General features: G+C 44.4%; 1 protein-coding gene across 3 annotated transcripts in view; it reads right to left on the minus strand.

The window, feature by feature from the left end:
- Positions 1-6,154: 6,154 nt before the first annotated feature.
- The window catches only part of slc6a15 (solute carrier family 6 member 15), a 38,960-nt gene continuing 20,614 nt past the window's right edge, over positions 6,155-24,500 (minus strand). For all 3 annotated transcript variants that reach the window (XM_070900194.1, XM_070900195.1, XM_070900196.1), the window contains 7 exons: positions 17,816-17,926; positions 14,736-14,977; positions 14,446-14,638; positions 13,646-13,838; positions 12,395-12,554; positions 11,021-11,183; positions 6,155-8,600 (listed from right to left, as the gene is read on the minus strand). In XM_070900194.1, coding sequence (XP_070756295.1) covers positions 8,232-8,600; positions 11,021-11,183; positions 12,395-12,554; positions 13,646-13,838; positions 14,446-14,638; positions 14,736-14,977; positions 17,816-17,926 — 1,431 coding nt within the window. In that variant the 3' untranslated portion in view covers positions 6,155-8,231. The remainder of the gene's footprint in view (positions 8,601-11,020; positions 11,184-12,394; positions 12,555-13,645; positions 13,839-14,445; positions 14,639-14,735; positions 14,978-17,815; positions 17,927-24,500) is intronic.

Consider the following 24,500-nt stretch of genomic DNA (forward strand, 5'->3'; position numbering starts at 1 on the left):
AGATTACAGAGATAGGAAAAGGCGAGGCCATGAAGGGATTTGAAAATAAGGATGAGAATTTTGAAATCAAGGCGTTGCTTAACCGGAAGCCAATGTAGGTCAGCGAGCACAGGGGTGATGGGTGAACGGGTGTGGTGCGAGTTAGGACATGGGCAGTCGAGTTTTGGATCAACTCTAGTTTACATAGGGTAGAATGTGGGAGGCCAGCCAGGAGTATGTTGGAATAGTCAAGTCTAGAGGTAACAAAGGCATGGATGAGGGTTTCAGCAGTGGATGAGCTGAGGCTGGGGTGGAGACGGGCAATGTTACGGAGGTGGAAATAGACGATCTTAGTTATGCTGCGGATATGTGGTCAAAAGCTCATTTCAGGGTCAAATATGATACCAGGGTTGCAAACAGTCTGGTTCAGCCTCAGACAGAAGTTGTGGAGAGGGATGGAATCAGTGGCTAGGGAATGGAGTTTGTGGTGGTGACCGAAAACAATAGACTCCCAATATTCAATTGGAGAAAATTTCTGCTCATCCAGAACGGCATGTTGGACAAGCAGTCTGACAATTTAGAGACAGTGGAGGGGTCAAGAGGAGTGGTGGTGAGGCAGAGCTGGATGTCATTAGCGTACATGTGAAAACTGAAGCTGTGTTTTCGTGTTGGGAGGATGGTACAGGGTCGTGGCACCAGGGAGAGGAATCGGCTCGACCAGCAGGGAACGCTCGTTGCAAAATGAATGAGAGCTGTGGACCTCTGTGAGGAGGTGGGCCCAGCCGTTGAGAATAATCCACAAGAACTGAATCGGTGTCAGTTTAATGAAGAGGAGCAGGCTTGAAATGACCTCTGGTCGCGGACCCCGTGTAAAGCATCTACGGACCTGAGAGGTCAGCGAAACCTGGTTTGAGAAACACATTTATGCTTCAGATAACTGGGTGAGCAATGTTATGGTCATGTGATCTTCCCTGCCTTATTTTCCTCAGTGCCCTCCGCCCAAGCGATCCTTTATGTACAAGCACTTGAAGAGAAAAATCTGCTCCAAAGAGTCCAACAGCAGAAACTTCCCCTCGGTGGATAACATCGTAGCAGTGGGTGTGTGGGGTACCCCATTCAGGTACTGATCTAAGTCAAAGACTTCAGGGTCTCGATTTCTAACTCTCCCAGCCCGGTGGAAACCAGGCAGCTAGAGGGGAGGGGGATGCGGGTGAGGAATCGGGGGACAGTGATGATCTGGTCAACGGCTGCAGGTGGCAAAGAACCCCCCCCCCCCAACCTGGGAGGACCAACATTAGCGTCCTCGACCAGGCCAACATCCCCAGCGTTGAAGCACTGACCACAATTGATCAGCTCCGCTGGGCGGGCCACATTGTTCGCATGCCAGACACGAGACTCCCAAAACAAACGCTCTACTCGGAACTCCTTCACGGCAAACGAGCCAAAGGTTGGCAGAGGAAACGTTACAAGGACATCCTCAAAGCCTCCCTGATAAAGTGCAGCATCCCCACTGGCACCTGGGAGTCCCTGGCCAAAGACTGCCCTAAGTGGAGGAAGTGCATCTGGGAGGGCGCTGAGCACCTCGAGTCTCATCGCCGAGAGCGTGCAGAAATCAAGTGCAGGCAGCGGAAAGAGCGTGCGGCAAACCAGTCCCACCCACCCCTTTCCTCAATGACTATCTGTCCTACCTGTGACAGGGACTGTGGTTCTCGTATTGGACTGTTCAGCCACCTAAGGACTCATTCTAAGAGTGGAAGCAAGTCTTCCTCGATTCCGAGGGACTGCCTCTGATGAGCTTGAAAAGCTGGGGCGAGCCCCTATAAATATGTAGGTCAGGCTCCAATGTTGCCATCAGGGCCCAATGAGCTATTTTAAAATCTGAGGCCTGACTGGCTGAGCAGTCGTGGCTCACCCATCAGGAAAACCTGCCAGGAACAGCAGCCAGGGCCAGAAGAGGTCCAGGGTTTTAAAACAATTTTTAAAAAATTTTTGCTCCTCTGGGCCCCACAAGGACACCTTCGGCCTCCCCCTCCCCCAACCAGGATTCCTTTCTTGCCTTACCGTGCACTTGCCTTTTGCTGGGGCCCATATCCCTGGGTCCTAGGTGGCCTCCTGCCGCCTGATTTTAATGGCTTGGCAGCCACTTCCCGCCAGCCTCCCAGCACCTTTGGTCAGCAAGTAGCATGCTAATGAGGCCCAGCTGTCAAACTGGGCCTAGTCTGCCTGCTGCTGCTCCCAGACAGGCCAGCCACTCGCACTGCCATGGTCCCACCCGGGAGTTAGAATTGAGCCCAAGATTTCTAACTTAAAAGGTGCATTCAAAGTTAATTGGGTTGGATATGTTGGCATGCCTCCATGACTAGTTTGCTGGTCTCAATATTTTTGATGGGATAAAATTGGCTCTCTCCCATTGTGTTTTTACCAAATGCAAATTATAATCCAAATACACTTCCATTTAGTTTAGCTTCATTTTTATACACAAGGCTTTGGTTACCAAAAATTAACTTAGAAATAGAATTTTTCACCCCCCTGCTTTTGCACCCCCTTCCCCCATCAGAAAGGAAGCATTTAGAGTAATCAGAGTATTTTAAATATAACAATACATAGTTCCAAGTTAAGAAACAGATGGTGAAAAGCATTATATTTGACTCAAATTAATGTACGCTGGATGGTTTCTCTCAGTCATTTGTATTTTGGGAACCGTGTTATTTCCTATTAATGTAGGAGTATCTGTTACGTCTGATGTAGTTCTAATAACATGGTAACCTGAGTTAAGCTAGGACTTATCATGGCGCTATCAATATCTTCCTTCTTTATCAATGGATCTTTTCTATTGCGCTTTCATATATTATTGTTTTTCTCCCACTCTTTTCAGTGCCCCCACACCATTCAGCAGGCAAGAAGGTGACCTCCCTGTAGATCTGTACAAATACCATTCTGTAACCAGCAACTGAGGTACTTTTACTGTGGAAGGATTCATGGAAAGCAACTCTACACTGTGCTTGGCAATACAGCCGATTCCTGCATTACAACAGCGACTACACTTTAAAAATACTTCAAAATTGACTGTAAAGCACTTTGGGACGTCCTGAGGTTGTGAAACATACTATATAAATGCAAATCCTTCTTTGTGTCTCCCTCTCTCTCTTTTTGCATAAGAACATAAGAAATAGGATCAGGAGTAGGCCATTTGGCCCCTTGAGCCTGCTCCGCCATTCAATAAGATCATGGCTGATCTGGTCTTGGCCTCAACTCCACTTTCCTGCCCGCTCCCCATAACCTTTGACACCCATGTCGTTCCAAAATCTATCTCCACCTTAAATATATTCAATAACCCAGCCTCCACAGTTCTCTGGGGTAGAGAGTTCCAAAGATTCGCGACCCTCTGAGAGAAGAAATTCCTCCTCATCTCTGTTGTAAATGGGCAATCCATTATTCTGAAACTATGGCCCCAAGTTCTAGATTTCCCCACGAGGGGAAACATCCTCTCTGCATCTACCCTGTCCAGCCCCCTCAGAATCTTATATGTTTCAATAAGATCATCTCTCATTCTTCTGAACTCCAATGAGTACAGGCCCAACCTGCTCAACCTTTCTTCATAAGACAACCCCTTCATCTCAGGAATCTCACTGCTTTTCTGTGATTGGAAGTACATGTGTATTTTTGCACATGTGCACAATGTGATGATGTTTAGCAAAGAGGTACAGATATGATGGGCTGAATGGCCTCCTTCTGTCCTGTAATCTTTTGTTCGAAGTCATTATAGATCTCCATTTCAATTGGAGCAATTTATGCCAGCAGTTTTGATGCGAGAGAAAGGGAAACCTGCAATGAAGTCATCATCTAGTGCATATCCACAGCAATACCCTGCATGATAGGGCGGTGGATACAGATTCAATTGTAGCCTTCGAAAGGGAATTGGAGAAATACTTGAAGAAAAAAATTGCAGGGAGATGGAAAAAGAGTGGGTGAGTGGGACTAACAGGATTGTTCGTCGAAAGAGCCGGTGCAGACTCGATGGGCCGAATGACCTTCTTCTCTGCTGTACAACCACTTAATAAACAGGTTGACACATCCATTAAAATGAGAGAATTTAATATGAACATGTTAAGCATTCATGAAATAATATTGCCGACACTAATTTCTCGGTGATGAGGCATCGATTGAAAGCTGAAATTTTTTTTGTTACTCAGATGAAAACATCCGAAAGCGCTTGGGAGATAAGGGCCTCGGTCATTCATTGCAGTTGTACCAGGAATAAAGCTAAACTCACATGCAATTCTATAGAACATTCTTAAGGAGCTGCTCTGCCAGATCCCCACTTGCCCCGGCCACTATTGGCATTTACTGGCATAAGTGAAGGGGGAGGGGTTTGTGGTTGTATAATTTCATTCCAATATGGTCAGGCACACTCACAAGCCATGCAAATGATGGGAATACAGCAGAAGATGTCCTTTCCACCTTGGCAATTGAAAAGTAAAGGACAGCAGAAGAAGGAATTTATAAATTACTAGGCTGGAAAAGCCTTTGCATTCGATCACAGGGTAAGAGAAAGCGAGGTCAGAGTGACTACCCTTGACATTAAGGCAGCATTTGACTGAGTATGGCATCAAGCAGCCCTAGTAATTTTGAGGTCAGTGGGAATCAGGGAAAACTCTGTGATTGTTGGAGGCCAATCACCTCAGCCCCAAGACATCATTGCAGGAGTTCATCAGGGCAGTGTCCTAGGCTCAAACATCTTTAGCTACTGCATCACTGAACATCCTCCATCATAAGGTCAGAAGTGGGGATGTTCGCTGATGATTGCACAGTGTTCCGTTCCATTTGCAACTCCTCAGATAATTAATTAGTCCGTGCCCACATGCAGCAAGACCTGGACAACATTCAGGCTTGGGCTGATAAGCTGCAAGTAACATACACACCACACAAATGCCAGGCAATGACTATCTCCAACAAGAGATATAGTCTAACCACCGCCCCCTGAAATTCAATGTCATGACCATCGCTGAATCCCTCACCATCAACATCCTGGGGGTCACCATTGACCAGAAACTTAACTGGAACAGACACATAATGGCTACAAGAGCAGGTCAGAGGCTGGGTATTCTGTGGCGAGTGTCTCACCTCCCAACTCCCCAAAGCCTTTTCACCACCTACAAGACACAGTCAGGAGTGTGATGGAATACTCTCCACTTGATTGTATGAGTGCAGCTCCAACAACACTCAAACAGCTTGACATCATCCAGGACAAAGCACCCCGCTTGATTGGCACCCCATCCACCACCTGAAACATTCACTCCCTTCACCACCGGCGCACCGTGGCTGCAGTGTGTACCATCTACAAGATGCACTGCAGCTACTCGCCAAGGCTTCTTCGACAGCACCTCCCAAACCCGCGACCTCTACCACCTAGAAGGACGAGGGCAGCAGGTGCATGGGAACACCATCACTTCCAAGTTCTCCTCCAAATCACACACCATCGTGACTTGAAAATATATCACCGTTCCTTCAGCGTCGCTGCGTCAAAATCCCGGAACTCCCTCTCTAACAGCGCTGTGGGAGTACCTTCACCACACAAACTGCAGCGGTTCAAGAAGTCAGCTCACCACCATCTTCTCAAGGGCAATTAGTGATGGGCAATAAATGCCCTTGCCAGCGACGCCCACAAAAAAAAACCTGCCTGAATGGTCTCTTGCTTCTCCTGGTGATGCTACAGGGGCACTGAATAGGTCTTGCACCTGTCATCTCAACTGCAAACCAGGTAGTGAATGTAAATACCCCTGGACAAATATCCCAGCAAATACCCCTGGACAAATATCCCTTGGCAAATATCCCAGCAAAAACCCAAATACTCCTGGGAAAATACCCCAGAAAATACCCCTGGACAAATACCCCTGGATAAATACCCCTGGATAAATACCCCTGGATAAGTACCCCAGCAAATACCCCTGGGCAAATACCCCAGAAAATACCCCTGGACAAATACTCCTGGACAAATACCCTGGACAAATACCCCAGCAAATACCCAAATACACTTGTTAAAATGTAAAACAATGAGAATGAGAAAGTTTTCTTCTCTTTGTCGAAGAGTATATTTACTATTTAAGTTTGAACCAAATACCTATTTAAAAAAAAAATACAACCACGAGAATAAAAAGCACCAATGTAGTCCCAATCCTTATCACTGGGTGTTTAATTTCACGTGAAATATAACAAAGAGCTGCAGAGCTCTAGAAGAACTCAAGAAGCTAAACCTTCCTCCTGCAGTAAAAGTACTGGTACCTTTACTATAAGGAAACCAACTTAGCAAGGGTAACAAAATTAACAAAGAATTTCATCAAAGGCCTTATCAGTGCTGAAAAAAAGCTTTTTTTGCATCAAAATGTTCAAACAAATCCAGACAAATATACATATGTACACGTTGCAATATGCAATATAAATATACAGCTTGTTCACTAAATATTCTAAACCACAATAAATATCTAAAATAATTAGGCACCAAATTAACTGTACTGATCAGTTTGATAAGAGTCAGTTTTGACTCATAAAAATAGGACTTTTCCTCTTCAAATTAATAATAGCAAACACTTTACACAAAATATACAGCCAGTTTTAAAATGTCAGCTCCCTCTAGCTATCTGTAGCTCATGCCGGCCACTTAATGGGTCCACACAGCAGAGAAGCACAAAATCTCCATTTTACATACAACTGTTAACGGGTAGAGGCTGTTATCAGTCAGTCGAGGGGAAAATTCCAACCTTTAGAAAAATAAATGGGAGCATGCCGAACCAGAATTAACAAACTAGCTGAAAGAAATTGGGGTATTGCACAGGGTTGACTTATGTACGTTCTGAGAATATGATTTTGCTAGGTTATTAATTATGGAGTAAAACAGGAATTCTTAAGGAAAATTTAATGACTGTACTTCCCCAACAGGAAGCTGCAAATGCCCTTGCCGAGTGGGTGGCCCAGCAATTCGCCCTCTCCAGAGACTGGGCCTTAGGCCTCATTATAACAGCTTGTCAGCAAAGCGTAATGAAGAACTGGGATGGTGCTAGCGCTGGCGGTAAGCGGGGTCGGGTCAGGGATGTGGGGAGGGGGGACAGGGTGGCAGGTAAGGTGGAGCCAAGGATCAGTGGTTCATGAATCGTTGCATGGGAACATGGGGCCGGGGAGATGAGCCTGGGTCAGGTACGATGTTGGGGATCGCGGGTGTCAGGAGTAGTGGTGATTGTGTGTGGGGGGAGGGGGGGTGCAGAGGAGTGGGGTGAAGTGAGGAGGATCGGGTCCTTTTTTAATGTAGGGCTAGGAGGAGCACCTCTGTTCCTCACGGCTTCGCATTCAGGTAAATTTACTTACCTTCTTCGCTGCAGACAATCCCGAGGACTAGTTCCCCCAGTACGCTGGTTGACTCGAAGGAAACCAATCTTGGAAAGGTGACCTCCAACAGGTGTTAGAGCCTTTGCATATGCAAATAAGAGGTCTAACGCCTGGTAAAGGACACACCTTGTTTGTCCTTGCCTAAGATAGCGGGATGGCACACATTGGGCCAGAAATCTGCGCACTCTTCCTGCCGCTATATTGGGGCTTTAGTAGTCCGAGTCGTGTCCAAAAAACAGTTGCTGTGTGAACTAATTCCTGGGCCTGTGTATCGGAGAATTGGAAGCACCATGCTGCAGCTTCAACTCCCATCCATGCTCCCTGTGGGAAGGATTGTGGAATTAACCCTTACAGAGCAAGTGGATGCAGGAAAAAAAGTGTTCCCTCTAAACGCCTCAAATATTTTTTTTACAATTCAAAAACTGTACTGCGGTTTGATAAACTAGTAAATAATTTGAGATTACATCAGTTTGTATATTTAATTCAAGTGATGAAATTCGTTTGAAACATTAGCGTAATTTGCATAAAGGTCAGGATAAACTCCCAAATTTGCTAATCCCACTGGCGTGCTGAGAAAGAATACTTTGTGGCAAGGAAACAAACAGGTTTTCTTTGAGAAAAATAACCATTTTGTTTTTCTTAGAGGGATCACTGAATAAAATCTGTCGGATGCAGAAAAGTATAATGTTCAGTTTTGCTCATAGCGACTTGTAGGTAACAGTATTTCAGACAGTATCATTAATATGGAAAAATATAGTCTATCTACAGGATATACATGATACATGTGCCACGTTAGTACTTCGCGTGCTTTTGAGTGGCAATTCTGCTCAATATAGCAACATACATATAGACGGGCAAGGCTTGCTCAGAAGCTACAAGTCTGATTCAGGCATGTCAGCCATTAAGTAGCCAATGCCATAGCGGCCATTTGGAGCTGTGTCTGATTCTGGAGTGGGGGATCCATTTTGTTTTCGGTAGATGCTGTTGCCAGGCACTGGGGAGGGCATCTCACTTGGGGCCTTGCTGTGCAGGAGACTGGCGTCATCTTCCTCCAGGTTGGAGTTCTCCTTCAGAATCCGTCCTTTCTTGTACGAGACCGAGGCCAGAGAGTTGGAGCCGTCGTCAATGAGGTTGAAATAACGGAAGATAAAGACTACTGGGACAGGGAGCATTGCCACTAACATGAGGCAGATACAGACAGCCAAACCCCACGCTGGGTAACTCAGAAACTTTTCACCACCCTAGGAAAATGGATAGAACATTTTTATAACTGAGTCACGTGAATAATCTGTCATTTGCTTCTATTATGGGTTCGGTAATTTCTGGATTTCTTTTTTTTAATTATGTAGTATTGATTCTCTCAGAATGAAATTGGTCTATGCCAATAGCCCAAAACGAGTTCATAGAGAATATGCAACCCATTGCATTTCAATGTAAATCACAATCGCGCATGGTGTAAAGTGGGCTGCCGATTCAGTTCTTAACCGATAAGGGAATAAGGGGTTATGGGGAGCGGGCAGGGAAGTGGACCTGAGTCCATGATCGGATCAGCCATGATCGTATTAAATGGAGGAGCAGGCTCGAGGGGCCGTATGGCCTTCTCCTGTTTCTATTTCTTATGTTCTTATGTTCACTGTGAGCTTGTTTTGTGCTCCTGGCAAAGACCAATTTCACCCCTAAAATCTGACACATTTTAATCTTGTTTTATAGTTTTCAGTATTTCTAAAACTGAGACTGACTCCTTCGTTCAAGCAGCCTCAGTGCAATTTAATGTGGCAATGACATAAAAACAAATGATGCTCAAAAGTATTCTTTAATAAGAAGACCTGAAGGCTTCCCATGATAAATCAGGGACCCAAAACATCCAAAAACCATTTTAGCTGTAAAATTTGTCGGCTCGCTGTCTTAAAGCATGCAACTAACAAGACTGACTCCTCCAACGATCATGGAGAGTAAACTCCTCCCCAAGAGCTTTGAAAGTGGCGCATATCCTCAGCACCATTACCTCCCAAATGTCTTCAGATAATTTCTACTTTATTTTGAACAATATTAATTTATAATAATGACTGACAAATATACCTTTCTAAAACTCTATTCAAATAATTGGATGTTATTAATTGAACTCTGATTTTAAGGAGGGATTGGTGAATTGGGGGTGCGGGTACTGAAGTGGGCGGGGTTCCATTCAGCCCCACCCATTTTAACTCCCAGGCCTTATTTGCATGCCCCGACACTGACTTCTGCCTGAAAGTGGTGGGAATGACTTCCACTACCCCTGACGGCCCACGGAAATAGTCCCAGTAGGTTAAGTGTGGTGGGGGGGGAATTGGCAAAGTTCACTATCTGGGATAGGGCAAAGCCCAGGGTAGGGGGGACCCATGGTATTCGTGTAGGGGCCAGGAGGAATCCTCCTGCTCCACTTGGCCCACAAGGAACTGCAAAAAAAAAACCCAAAAAACTTTCCCGGGTGTTCTGTGGTAGGATGCTGTCTGTTGCTACCATTTGTTGGCAGGTTCCAGACTGCCACCCTTGGTCAGCCCGCGGTTAAATTGGTACACTCCTTCAAGGTATAGTGCGTGCTGGAGAGTGACGGCTGTGAAGTGGGTGACTGGATTGGACATCACCAAGGTCTAGGTTGCTGATTGAAGCGTGGGAAGGTACAGCAGGAGCGGCAAGGTTGGGGCGCAGGAGCGGCGAGGGACGTGATCGGGGCCCAGGAGAGGCATGGGTTCGGTGTCCAGAAGAGGCGAGGGCCCAGGGGCAGCACGGGCCAGCCCACACTGCGATATGTATGCGCACTAGGTCCGTGCAGCAGAGCTGGTCTCCAGTTGTCTTGGTTAACCCTTGCTACTGGACCAAAACTTAGCTCTGTCAAGCCCGTGTGGTGGCTGGTGTGCAACGACCACCATACGTTAAAAAATCCATGCACAGGCATCTTCCACCCTTCAACATGTAGTTTGGGACCTGGAATATTAGGTCCTTCATTGAAACACCTATGAACTCATCCCTTTTTGGCGTGGAAGCAAGTCATCCTCGATATGAGGGACTGCCTATGAAAAAATGAAATTGGTGTACGTGGCCTGATCACATCATCAGGATGTGACTTCCTCATGTAAATTAGGCCCCACTCCTCTGGGGCAGGTAGTCTTCCCATGCCTGATTTTAGGCACGTTAAGATAGAGGAGGACGGTGCAGTGTGGGAACATGTTGCCAAAACAACCGGCATCTTAAGACCTGTCTACAACACTCCCACCTAAAATAACCCCTCTGAATTCAAACTCTGTACTTAAATAAAGTATTTCCTTTCCAGATGTCAAACCAGACTGTCATTTTCTTCATCTAGGGGATCAGCAGTTTGAACCAGGGCACTACTCTGGCCACCGTCAATAGAGTCCAGGGCCAACCTGGTACCTGTTTTCAACCACCTGCAGTGATAGGTTCTGAATCACTGCAGCAGAGAAGGCTAAATGATGGGCAAGGCTGGGGTTCAGATATATTGCCTATGGAGTACCCTACCATTAGCAATACAAGTTCATAACCCCAAATAACATCTCTGCATGAATGCGCACATGCACACACAAATTAACTAGAGCATCATCTGGTCTCACAGGCAGAATCACAGTTGAACAGAACATTACTAATGGGTTTAAACAGCACTCACCAATTCACTAATCCAGGCATGGTAGCCTGGTGGACTCAAGCACATCTGTACAATGCTTGCCACGAGCAGAGCAATCAAAATAAGTGGAGAAATGTATTTCCAAGTGTAATAATAATATCGATATGGTGTGAATCCAAGCATATCCTTCAAGTCCTCCATGAACCTAGGAAAATGAAACACAAAATTTGTATATTTACTTTTAGAAGTCTATAAAATAATAGTTCCTAAAGGTAGTGCCCTATAGTATCAATTTGTTGTGGCATATTAATTTGTGACATGATTCTCTATAGGGTGAGCGGGTCTCTATTGGGGAGGGGCTGTTTTGTAAAGTGCTGAGTGGAGATAAAGTTCTTCCCTTCAGAGAAGGTGGAGAAAATCTGAGAGTGAGTCACCAAGGCAGTTCATACACTGCTCCTAACAGCAGTCTAGAAAGTGGAATCACCAGTGGTATTGATGGGACAAATCTATTTGCATAGAATGGGTGAATGGAGAGAACAATAGCTAAATTATAATGGGTCTATATTAGCGGATTTGACCAGGTCACTCCAGTGATGCAGCCTTGAACTTGAATTCAGAGCCAAGTGTAAATACTAGTCTTCACTCGGGTGAACTCAAGTTATCCTCTAAGAGTGACTGTTACTGGTTCTCAGTGAGGTCACTAGATGGAGCAATATGGAGTTATCAGTTCTCAATGTCACTAGATGGAGCAGTATGGAGTTATTAATTCTCAATGAGGTCACTAGATGGAGCAGTATGGAGTTACCAGTTCTCAATGAGGTCACTAGATGGAGCAGTATGGAGTTATTAATTCTCAATGAGGTCACTAGATGGAGCAGTATGGAGTTATCGGTTCTCAATGAGGTCACTAGATGGAGCAGTATGGAGTTATTAATTCTCAATGAGGTCTCTAGATGGAGCAGTATGGAGTTATCGGTTCTCAATGAGGTCACTCGATGGAGCAGTATTGAGTTATTAATTCTCAATGAGGTCACTAGATGGAGCAGTATGGAGTTATCGGTTCTCAATGAGGTCACTAGATGGAGCAGTATGGAGTTATCGGTTCTCAATGAGGTCACGATATGGAGCAGTATGGAGTTATTAATTCTCAATGAGGTCACTAGATGGAGCAGTATGGAGTTACCAGTTCTCAATGAGGTCATGGGATGGAGCAGTTTGGAGTTACAAGACCTACTGTGGCCCACAAAGGACAACTGCTGCCTACGCTGCTGAAAAAAGGATTATACCATAAAACTGGGATGTAAATTTAGGAAAAATTATAATAAACAGAACCAATATATTTTCAGTCATTTTTTTTGTTACATATTTTAACAAATGAAGTAAATTTATATGAATCATAGGGCTGCTGGTACATACTTATCTGTACCATAAACCCAAGCGACAGCGATATTCTCCAGGATAACCACAATCAGTAGGGGCAGGGTGGCTGAGTAATCGTCAAACATGGTTACAAAGTAGTTTCCAGAACGCTGCACAAAGAGCAGGCCAACGCTGAAAGCTAGGAGACAACAGCCAACTAGAGCAAAGGAAAATATATATTACAGACCTGACAGATGGCCAAAGTACATTGCAAATCAGCTACAAATAAGCTGACTGTAATTCTGTAATTGCTCGCAGAGTAAGCATGAAAAGGAGGCAGAATTTGAAAATCGTAAGACTTTTCCACACAGTATGCTACTACAAGCAATGTTTGTTGAATAAAGGCACCAGTGTTCCTTGTCCAAAGCCTTTCATGGGTCTACATTGAAAATAAAATTTATACATTGTCCACTGTGAGAGTTTCACTATTTATTTCTTTCACGTACAAAGTCAGGGACAGAGAGCTCACTTGTTGGCTGATTTTGAATTTGAAAAATTGCCCTCCAGTCAAAGCTAAACAATGGGATGCTGAAGCCTTAATATAATTCCCATGGGAGATCGAGCCACTGGGTCAAAAAAGGTATACTGAGTAAGCAAATTTTCTGTTAGCTCAGTCGTGGCACTTTACAAATAATACGTTTTTTTATATAACCGGGGACAAAAAAACCTTTTGGATTTGCCATCATTTTCTACGCTGTTGATAGCAATCAGCAGGCAGCGCGTGTAGCTGCATGAGGGAATGGTGTCTGAGAGGCTCAGCTTCAGTACCTGAGAGCACGGAGACACAGGGCATGGGTCAAACACAAGGGGTGGTATTAAGCACATTGTGCTGGCTGGAGGCTGCTTTAGATGCTATGGACTTTGGAGTATGGACTTCAATGTTTGCAGTAAGATGAAAGGTGTTGGCGAGATCCATTCCTGGCATAGGTTCAAATCAGGTAGATACCATGTGGACCAACCTAATCAACCAAAGGAGTTTTAGTCCCAATGTACTAATCTGTATAAATGTGACTTGGCATTTGACACTAAAATACTGCAAGAAACACGGTAAGATGAAAGCATGTCCTCTGAATACGTGAAGATCAATGATAAAGTCTAGCCTTCCTAAATCCTATTCATATTCTGTTAAATTCAACCTAATCTAGCATGAATTGTCCTGACACATGTAATATACATTTATCAGAGGTTAAAACTACAGCTGATTTTGGAAGGATACTGAAAGTGCCACCTAGTGACAGTGCTACTTACTGGTGAGAATTTCTTTGCGCACTTTGAAGGTGTCTACGAGGGGTGTGAGAATTCCTTCAATGGTACCAAACATGCTGCCCAAGCCCAGATTTACTAACATCAGGAAGAACAACACTGACCAGAAGGGGGATGCTGGGAAGTGAGTCATGGCCTCCGTGAAGGCAATAAAAGCTAACCCAGTTCCTTGTACAGCCTACAAAACACAAAGCAAGCAAAGAGCGTGTTAAGAATAAAATGGTGGCAGCATGGTGGGACACTCAACCAGTGCAGTGGCGTAGTAGGTTTATGTCCATGATTCTTCAAAGGCATCTTAGGTACACGGGTATATTAGACATTTTGCAGCCTGCCTGAGGGGTGCCAATGAAGTTCCTCTGGTGGCTCCAGAGATTGAAGGTTGAAAATGCCCTCAAAAGCTGCACAATTTATACATAATAATTTTTTTTTAAATCACTGCTTAAATTGTGAATAGTTATACAGGGCACTTCAGTCACTTGCATCTTGAATATCTGCAGCAGCCACAAACGTCTGCTTTATTCAGGAATAGATAATGTTGAGCACACGACGGGTGGAAATGATGAAGATTTTGGATGGATGATATTCCGTCATTATTCCATCATTTCCATTCACCCGGTAGGAGTGGGATGAGCATTTCTTGTGCCTGCCCCCTTTTCCGGTAGAAATGTTCACCAGGGTCCTATCCCAAATTCCTCCCCCTGCCCAGATAGTGTGATCTTTGCCCAGGGAAATTGGAGGGATTTCAGGACTCGATTCTTTAGTAATCTGTTTTATTATAGACTGACCTGGTTAAGTTCATCCTCTAGTTGGCATGAATCCAGGCCTAACTTCAGAAACTCTTCTTCCTTCACTTCCTTTATAATGTTGTACATCTGATGGTAATCTGTTGCTGAAACATCTGAGAGATTAACATGGTGAGGGATGAGATCGTGACTGACCACGCCCACTTTTAGCATTTCCAGGATCTTGTCTGCATTTCTGCAATGTAACACATAGGGCCAAATCAGTGTGAGTAACAACGCGCGAACATGGGCAAAACAGAGGCATCGGCATAGAATAGGGAATCGGTACCCACCTAGCAATGCATTTTTCATTTATAATATTTGCTTTGAAGCCCAAGACAGCGAACACCACAAGTGTTGCTAGGACAGATGTGAAGAAATTGATTAAGGACACAAGGACAGCATCGAAATGGCAGTTGTTGTCTCGCTTGTTGTAGCTGGAGAAAGCAATCACACCGCCGAATCCCAGCCCGAGAGCAAAAAACACTTGGGTTGCAGCCCCTCTCCAGACCTGAGGGTCCAACATGATCTCCAGCTGTGTGAGATTTGAAAAGAGTCTGAGATTAGTGCGCTGTGCAAGCTCAGTCATTCCCACTCTACAAAATGTGCTGGAATCAAAACTGGTAAATGGGTCTGGAGATAAAAGGCCGAAATAGAAATATCGCACTTGCAGTACAGCCATGTATTTTAAAGAAGCGCAGTAGACCTCTCCTGATATTTACTATCGCAACGTGCGTTGGCGGCCTTGCCTTGCCTTTCAGCCTTGGCATGGCCATTGCCAATGGACAGTCTGCACTCATTTCACAGAGTTAAAGGCCAATAATGATTTAAACACAGCTGCTGATTATCACAGAAGCTTCCACCTGAACTTGTACTCATTGGCTCTGAAATTGCGCACAATGTCCACACGTGCCCAAAGAAGCCCTGCAAGCTCCGGGTTTAGGCGCGCAAAGCTTGAATCCGGCACCTGCGATCTGTCAAAATTTGACAGTTCCTACGCCTCCCCGAGCGGAGATTTGGGCTATTTGCCCAACTCCTGCCCAGCGAATGTCCTTCAAACTCTTACGCCTGGTGAAAACAGCTATAAGGCCTGCTTTTACCACATAAGAGTTTTCAAAGATAGAAAATAAAATATTAACAATAATTTTTATATTAAAAACCCTGTCCTTTAAGGTAAGTTTATTTTTATCCCGATTAAAACATATTATAAAAATACAAAAAAGTATTTTTTTGTCTAAGACATTTAATTAAATTCAATTTCAATTAATTTTAAACATGTGAAGTGTTTTTCTTATTTATTTAAAATGTTTGTGTTTTTGGGAGTATCCTTATTCATAGAAATGGCGATCTCCATACAAACGGAACTCACCATTGCTGTGAATGGGGATACGCCATTTTCATTGGTTGGTCTGACCCATGCGATCCCAGGATTCACATATATTCCTGGAATACGTGTGCCTCTGCACTGGGCTGCACCTGGAGGCCTCGTGGAGCAAGTGTTCGTTCCTCTGGAATCACCAGGTACATTCGTAAATATTTTTGTGGTCAGAGGCACCAGCCTGCGGGAAGCCTCCGACCGCAATTTTCAGGGCCATTATCTCCTTTTCCTTACAAATCTCCCCCCCATCCCACTCGCTACTTATTTGTTACGCAGACAGACAAATGTACCATTTGTATCAGCTATATTCAAACTGCTGTAGTAGGAATGGACACCACAGCAAAGTGAAACACGGCGCTCCCTTCAATATTTGCAATAAGTGCTTATTTGCAAATTAGACAATCTTTCACTCTGTTTAATTAGGTTGGACTTGTGACAAATTTTGTAAATGTAAATAATTACAGTACAATATAAATGGTAATGCTGGTATAGAATTACATTAAATATAATTTACAGCACAGAAATAGGCCAATCGGTCCAACTGATCCAAGCTGGTGTTTATGCTCCACACGAGCCTCCTCCCACTTTACTTCATCTAACCTTAACAGCATAACTTTCTGTTCCTTTCTACCGCTAGCTTCCCAATAAAGGCATCTATGCTATTTACCTCAACTATTCCATGTGGTAGCAAGTTCTACATTCTAACCACTCTCTGGGTAAAGAAGCTTCTCCTGAATTCTTAATTGGATTTATTAATGATTATCTTATATTTATGTACACGAGAGCCCTGCCTCTTGTAACTGCTTTAACCATTCACGCTTCTCCATCACAGTATGGAAACCTTTATATCGTCTCTCGCTGATGTAGATTTTTAAGCCTCTCCAGAATATAACAGGCACCTGTTGAAACTGTGATCTACGCCAACCATATATTTATGTTGACAGGTACATTAACCACAGAGCATACACCTTTCTGAGCACGCCAAGACTTGTTTGTGATTTTCTGCTAGTTATTAGAATAAAATTCCATTTTGAAGAAACATAGAAACATAGCAAATAGGTGCAGGAGTAGGCCATACGGCCCTTCGAGCCTGCACCACCATTCAATAAGATCATGGCTGATCATTCCTTCAATACCCTGTTCCTGCTTTCTCTCCATACCCCTTGATCCCTTTAGCCGCAAGGGCCATAACTAACTCTCTCTTGAATATATCCAATGAACTGGCATCAACAACTTTCTGCGGTAGGGAATTCCACAGGTTAACAACTCTCTGAGTGTAAAAGACTTGAAATCCTTTCATTATTTTTATGTAAGATTGAGTGCACAGTTTGATCTGACTAGATTTATTCTAGTGACATGATAAGCTGGTTTGCGTTCATTGTCCTAAAACCCTCAAAGCCTCCCTGATAAAGTGCGACATTCCCACTGACACCTGGGAGTCCCTGGCCAAAGACCGCCCTAAGTGGAGGAAGTGCATCCGGGAGGGCGCTGAGCACCTCGAGTCTCATCGCTGAGAGCATGCAGAAATCAAGCACAGGCAGCGGAAAGAGCATGTGGCAAACCAGTCCCACCCACCCTTACCCTCAACGAGTATCCATCCCTCCTGTGACAGGGACTGTGGTTCTCGTATTGGACTGTTCAGCCACCAAAGAACTCACTTCAGGAGTGGAAGCAAGTCTTCCTCGATTCCGAGGGACTGCCTACGATGATGATGATGATGAAAGTCATTCATTCACTGTACCACTAGGTGGCATGCAGTCTTACAATCAGGGATGTTAATCTAAAATCCCACCACCAGATGTCACTGACAGCAGTACTGCAGGCTTTCGAGAGCACGTCACTGAAATTATACTGACTGGGCCTAAAAGCTGGGCAGTGCTTGGCAGTTTATTCCCATTGTACTTAATGTGTACATTAATAGTTGTGACTCTAAATACAAGCTTGAAGTCAGTAAGCAGCATTTCTCTGTTAACAATAAAACTGAGCGGAACATACCTTGGGGGTAAACATGTAGCGGATGCCGTCTAAGGAACCTTTCAGAAGAAGACCTCGAACCAGAAAGCAGATAAGTACAACATAGGGAAACAGAGAACTAAAATACATCACCTGAAAAAAAATTGCATTGAGATAAATCATTTCAGCAAAAAACATCATATTTTTTCAGATCTAAAAGATGTGCGAACGCTAACAATTTGATAACTGCATTTCAACGAAGTCTGCATGATTGAAACTTTGCTACATGAGTGATACAGAGGTATCAGTCCTGCTGGGATTTTCTGTATAGTATGAGCAATCCTAGATTTGAATACAGCTCGACCGTAGGAAATATCCAGATAACAACCACTTTGTCTAGATTAGCAATGCACTGTATGTACAAGAGGATCTGCAGTTAAACGTTCCTTTTTTTTAAACCCTCAATAATTTTCTCCGTGCCATCAACCTGCTGAAGACATTGGCTTGCTTACTGGCGTACAGTTCCACAGATGTTAGTCACTCTTTGGCCTGTCACCTGAACGGCTATTCTTCACAGTGAGCTTCACCAACAAATTTTTCTCGGTGGTGGGGGGGGTCAGCACACTGGTGCCAGATTGTTTTCTCACTCAACATTCACACAAAAACAACTTGCATTTATTTAGTCCTTTTAATACAGACAAATGTCCCAAGGCTGTTTACAGAGGTGTAAATAGACAGAAATTGACAAAAAGAGAGATGTTAGGGGGGGTGACCAAATAATTCCTTAAACATTCACTCCCCCCACCACCGGCGCACCGTGGCTGCAGTGTGTACCATCTACAAGATGCACTGCAGCAACTCGCCAAGGCTTCTTCAGCAGCATCTCCCAAACCCGCCACCTCTACCACCTCGAAGGACAAGGGCAGCAAGCACATGGGAACACCATCACCTCCACGTTACACCATACTGACTTGGAAATATATCGGCCGTTCCTTCATCGTCACTGGGTCAAAATCATGGAACTCCCTCCCTAACAGCACTGTGGGAGCACCTTCACCACACGGACTGCGCGGTTCAAGAAGGCGGCTCACCACCATCTTCTCAAGGGCAATTAGGGATGGGCAATAAATGCCGGCCTTGCCAGCGACGACCACATCCCAGGAACAAATAAAAAAGAGATGAGTTTTAAGGAGGGTCTTAAAGGAGAGGGAGGTTACAGAGGAAGTCCCAGGGATGGGGGCCTAGATAGCTGAAGGCACAGCTCGCAATGGTGAGGCAAAGAGATTTTGAGATGCACAGTAGGCCAGAATTGGGGAACCGTAAAGTTCTCAGAAGGTTGAAAGGCTGGAGAAAATTACAGAGTTAGGGAGGGGCCAGGCCATGAAGAAAATATATTTTTTAATTTGAGGCATTGGGGGACTGCGAGCCAGTATAGGTCAGCGAGCATTGGCTGATGGGTGAGTTTCATTGCGGGATAGGATACGGGAAGCAGCAGAGTTTGGATGAGCTAAGTATTTAGAAGGGTGAGAGGCTGGCCAGGAGACCTTTGGAACTATTAAGTCTGGAGGTGACAAAGGTGTGGATGAGGATTTTGGCAGCAGATCATCTGAGCCAGGAACCGAGATGGGCAACTTTACGGAGGTGGAGGTAGTTTCGATGTGGGTTCGGAAGCACAGTTCTGGGTCAAATAGGATGCTGTGGTTGGGAATAGCTGGTTCAACCTGAGACAGTAGCTGGGAAGGGTAATGGAATCAGTGGAGAGAATATAGAGTTTGTGGAAGGGGACAAGGTGAGAAAGATGGCTTCTGACTTCCTGTTGTTTAACTGGAAGAAATTGCGGGAATACATGTCGGACTAGCAGTGTGACAACACAGGCAGTGGAGGAATGGAGACAGGTGGTGCTAGGTATTGTCAACATACATGTGGAACCTGACCCCATGTTTTTGGATGCTGTCACCATGAGGCAGCTTGTAGAAAAAGAGGAGGCTAAAGATAGATCCTTGGGGGACTTCAGAGGCAATGGTCCGGGGGTGGGATGAGAAGTCATTGCTGGAGATGTTCTGGTATTCCCACAGGGCTGCACAGAGGTGTCAGCCTAGATTATGGGCTCAAGTTGCATGAGGGGAGATAAGAGAGAATATGGTTTCAGGGCTAGGGCAGGGAAAATGTTGGCAGAGGTGTGGCTTGGTGGGCAACAGGAAGACAGTAAGTGGTAGAAGCAGCTGAAGAGATGGCCTCAATGCTGGCGATGAAGGATTCCAGGAGCTCCTCGCACTTGTTGGAGTTGTGGGTGGACAGGGAAGGTAAAAGGGGTTTTAGGAGATTGTTGGTAGTGGAGAAAAGGACTAAGGCTATCTTCGCAGTCCAGGATGATCCTGGAGTAGTAAGCAGTTTTGGCAGAGCACAGCAAGGGCCCCGATAGTGGCTGATGTGATCCAGCAAGATCTGATGATGGATGGTTAAACCAGTTGTAATGAAAAAAAAGGAGATAGAAGTAATGGTCTCATTCCAGAGCAGCAGCCAAAATGCTCACGTGAATAGACAGCGAGCAGATTCAGGTTGCATAGGCATGGCAAAGAGTAGGAGAGACATAGAAACATAGAAACATAGAAAATAGGTGCAGGAGTAGGCCATTCGGCCCTTCGAGCCTGCACCGCCATTCAATGAGTTCATGGCTGAACATGCAACCTCAGTACCCCATTCCTGCTTTCTCGCCATACCCCTTGATCCCCCTAGTAGGAAGGACTATATCTAACTCCTTTTTGAATATATTTAGTGAATTGGCCTCAACAACTTTCTGTGGTAGAGAATTCCACAGGTTCACCACTCTCTGGGTGAAGAAGTTTCTCCTCATCTCGGTCCTAAATGGCTTACCCCTTATCCTTAGACTTTGACCCCTGGTTCTGGACTTCCCCAACATTGGGAACATTCTTCCTACATCTAACCTGTCTAAACCCGTCAGAATTTTAAACGTTTCTATGAGATCCCCTCTCGTTCTTCTGAACTCCAGTGAATACAAGCCTAGTTGATTCAGTCTTTCTTGATATGTCAGTCCCGCCATCCCGGGAATCAGTCTGGTTAACCTTCGCTGCACTCCCTCAATAGCAAAAATGTCCTTCCTCAAGTTAGGAGACCAAAACTGTACACGATACTCCAGGCATATAGGAGAGCTGTGGAAGCTGGGTCATTGAGTAGACTTAAGACAGAGATAGACAGTTTCTTAACCAATAAGGGAATAAGGGGTTATGGGGAGCAGGCAGGGAAGTGGACCTGAGTCCATAATCGGATCAGCCATGATCGTATTTAATGGCGGAGCAGGCTCGAGGGGCCATATGGCCTACTCCTGCTCCTATTTCTTATGTTCTTATGTTCTTATCCTGGTTGTAAACAGAGAGGAGAGAGCCTAAAATGAGAGGTCCTGTGGTGGGATGAAGTTAACTTGTAGATAGGATGGAGTCAGCTTGGAGAATCAATGAACAAATGTCCAGGTTTTGGAGACCATTGTGGGCACTGTCAGACTTCTATCAGAGTTTGCTTGAAAGCAATAAAGAGTGGAAAAACTGCCTATTTTGCCTCTCCCCAACCCAGGGCACTGAGTCTAACTGTAGCTCCCCTATACCCCCAGCCTGAGAACGGCCAGCTGAGCACAGACTGGGAGGTCAAACCTGGGAGCTACCTCTCTGAACGCCCAGTTACTCAATAGATAAGTTTCTTCCATTGTTTTTCTAATGGTGGTGAGGTTGACCTTTAAGCCTCCACTGAGTCGTCTTAAAAAAATAAATCCTATCAACACTTTATTTTTTCTAGTGGTTTTTAAATGCCGCAGGTTCTTTTAAAACAACATTTATATTGGATCACTGTCACAGCTTTACATTGACTAAACATAACACAAGAATAGACCAAGGGTATTATATCGGTTATTTATTTTGGGGAACAGCATGCTCTCTTACAGCATTCCTTACCCAGAAAATAGGCTCCACTTGTTTTTGATGACCTAAGCCCAAAAATTGCCTTTGAACTTTTCTGATGAAATGACTGGAATATCCAGAAATATCTCAGCCTCAAGATATTGGAGCCAGTTCAGTGTAGATTAAACCAACCTATTTTACTACTTTTGTTGAATGGGAAGATCTGAATAGTTCGGCCTATTGACCATGAGTGCATGGTGGACCTTCCATGCAGTACACTCAGACGAAGGAGGCTATAAGGTCATTTCATCCTTTAACAGAGGGCCTGTGCCCTCCCAAGGGGCTCTTTTAAAATAAATACAATGCTCTTGGAATATCTTGGGTGTTTTTCCTGTGAATATTTTCTTTCCATGATTTTCAATCTCAAAATAAGGAAGGATAGCTACACAGGGTATGGGAGCAAGCAAACCACTTTCCAGAAATGATTCTGCACAAATGCTAGTTTGAACAGATATAGGGAGTACTTGTGGAGTCTGGCCCAACGATGGAGTATAATGGAGGGGATGGAATCTAAAAGCAGGGAAGTCTTGTTACAGTTATACAGGGTATTGGTGAGGACACACCTGGAATACTGCGTGCAGTTTTGGTTTCCATATTTACGAAAGGATATACTTGCTTTGGAGGCAGTTCAGAGAAGCTTCACTACGTTGATTCCGGAGATAAGGGGTTTTTCTTATGAGTAGGTTCGGCCTCTACTCATTGGAATTCTGAAGAATGAGAGGTGATCTTATTGAAACATATAAGATTATGAGGGGGCTTGACAGGGTGGATGTAGAGAGGCTGTTTCCACTGATGGGGGAGACTAGAACTAGGGGGCATAATCTTAGAGTAAGGGGCCGCCCATTTAAAACTGGGATGAGGAGACATTTCTTCTCTCAGAGGATTGTAAATCTGTGGAATTCGCTGACTCAGAGAGATATGGAAGCTGGGACATTGAATAAATTTAAGACAGAGATAGACAGTTTCTTATACGATAAGGGAATAAGGGGTTATGGGGAGCGGGCAGGGAAGTGGACCTGAGTCCATGATCGGATCAGCCATGATCGTATTAAATGACGGAGCAGGCTCGAGGGGCCATATGGCCTACTCCTGCTCCTAGTTCTTATGTTCTTATAACAATCCTTTCGATGCCACCAAAAATGGATGAATTACTCATTCACCGCATTGATAGCCATTGGACATTGCTAACAGAGAGTGGCTACTGCAGCTCTCCAAGTCATTGTGATGTTATAAAACACCATATAAATCCAAACATGTCATTTGAAAATGATATACAATATTTTTTTGTAGCTCCATAAATTAAGTTACTGATTTTCTTTCCCACTATAGAATTGCCTGGTGCCGATAACAGTTAAAAATACAGTGGAACCATCGTTATCTGCCAAGGCAGCAACAGTGGAGCGACTCTCCAGAGGGGGATAATAGGTCATCGAAAGGTCCCAAAGCTTAGTCTTGCTTGTATGGTACAGCAAAATCATTGGGATGGCAATGAAGAAAAATATAAATAACAACCTTTGAATGTAATCTTTCTTGGGTTGACTTCTGCTAAACAGGAGGAGATTGGGGCTGGAGGACTGTGGAGTGAGGAGATATCCTGAGCAAGGGGCTGTGCTGTAAAAATTCTGGCAGAAAATAAGGAAGGGGAGGCTCCACTGTGCCATCAATTTTAGGATCTGGAAATCAGAATGTTACTTGAATTTTCTTCTGACCAATACACTTCTATGCTTATGGCTGGAATACCGAGGCTGAATAGCGCTTATCTGCATCCACGTAATAATTTTAAAATATGTGCACGATGTGGGGCGCTGTGTCAAAATAGTGCATCTCCCTCAGGGAGCGGAGTAAGGGTTAACTAACACTGTGTGGGTAAACAAATAGTACACACTAATGCATAACACATGATGAAGTGACATTGGGGAGATGTAAATAAGGAAACACACTCGTTATATTCAGAATGTCGGCGTTACAGGGAGCTGTGCTGGTGATCACATGGTTTTAAATCACCTGATACATGTTTAACACAGCAGTAAATGCACAGCCACCAACTACTCATGGGTTTCCGCTGTGTATTGAAATAAACTTTCAGCTAGAGGTTAATGAAAGCAGAACCCGAAGGACAAAAGAGGAGCCCACGTGAAAGGAAGTGCCAGAAATTGTAAGAGCTGTGCACAAAAGGGTGAAGAAATGCCATGCTGTAGGTTGTTGTTCCATTTCCCCCTTAATTTGTGTTTGAAATGAGATTGGACAACTGACATGGAGGCAGCAAAAGGCAGGATGCAAAGAAATTATTATTTTTTTAATTATTAATTAAGAAGTGTCCTTTTAATTGCTCAAGTCATAAACTCCTCTGTGCAGATGAAGTAATGCTGTAGGATTAAATGAGATTCACTGGGCAGACGGCATCATTAAAATTCTGAGTTCTGAGTAGCCAGCGATCTCACAACCGCACTTTTGAGCCAATCTCATTTAAATCTAGCCTGCATCACTGTGAGTGCTTTCACAGACGGATGGCTGAGGAGCTTCCTGGCTTCTCACGGCAACCAATGGCTACGATCAGGACCTATTTTTCCAGGGGAAATAAAGCTGGCAATGTCGGAAGCTAACTCCTTAGAATGGAAAATGGGGACCTTCTAGGTGAATAAATATTTAGCCTTTGTCTGCTGAGAGAGTCTGGTGTTATCCAAGTTACTTAATAGAAGAGAGGAAGGAACCAAACGTGTTAATGTGATTTTATAAAATTCCTCTGCCTACCAAGCAGT

The sequence above is a fragment of the Pristiophorus japonicus genome, chromosome 15 (genome assembly GCF_044704955.1).
Source record: "Pristiophorus japonicus isolate sPriJap1 chromosome 15, sPriJap1.hap1, whole genome shotgun sequence".
Classification (NCBI taxonomy): domain Eukaryota; kingdom Metazoa; phylum Chordata; class Chondrichthyes; family Pristiophoridae; genus Pristiophorus; species Pristiophorus japonicus.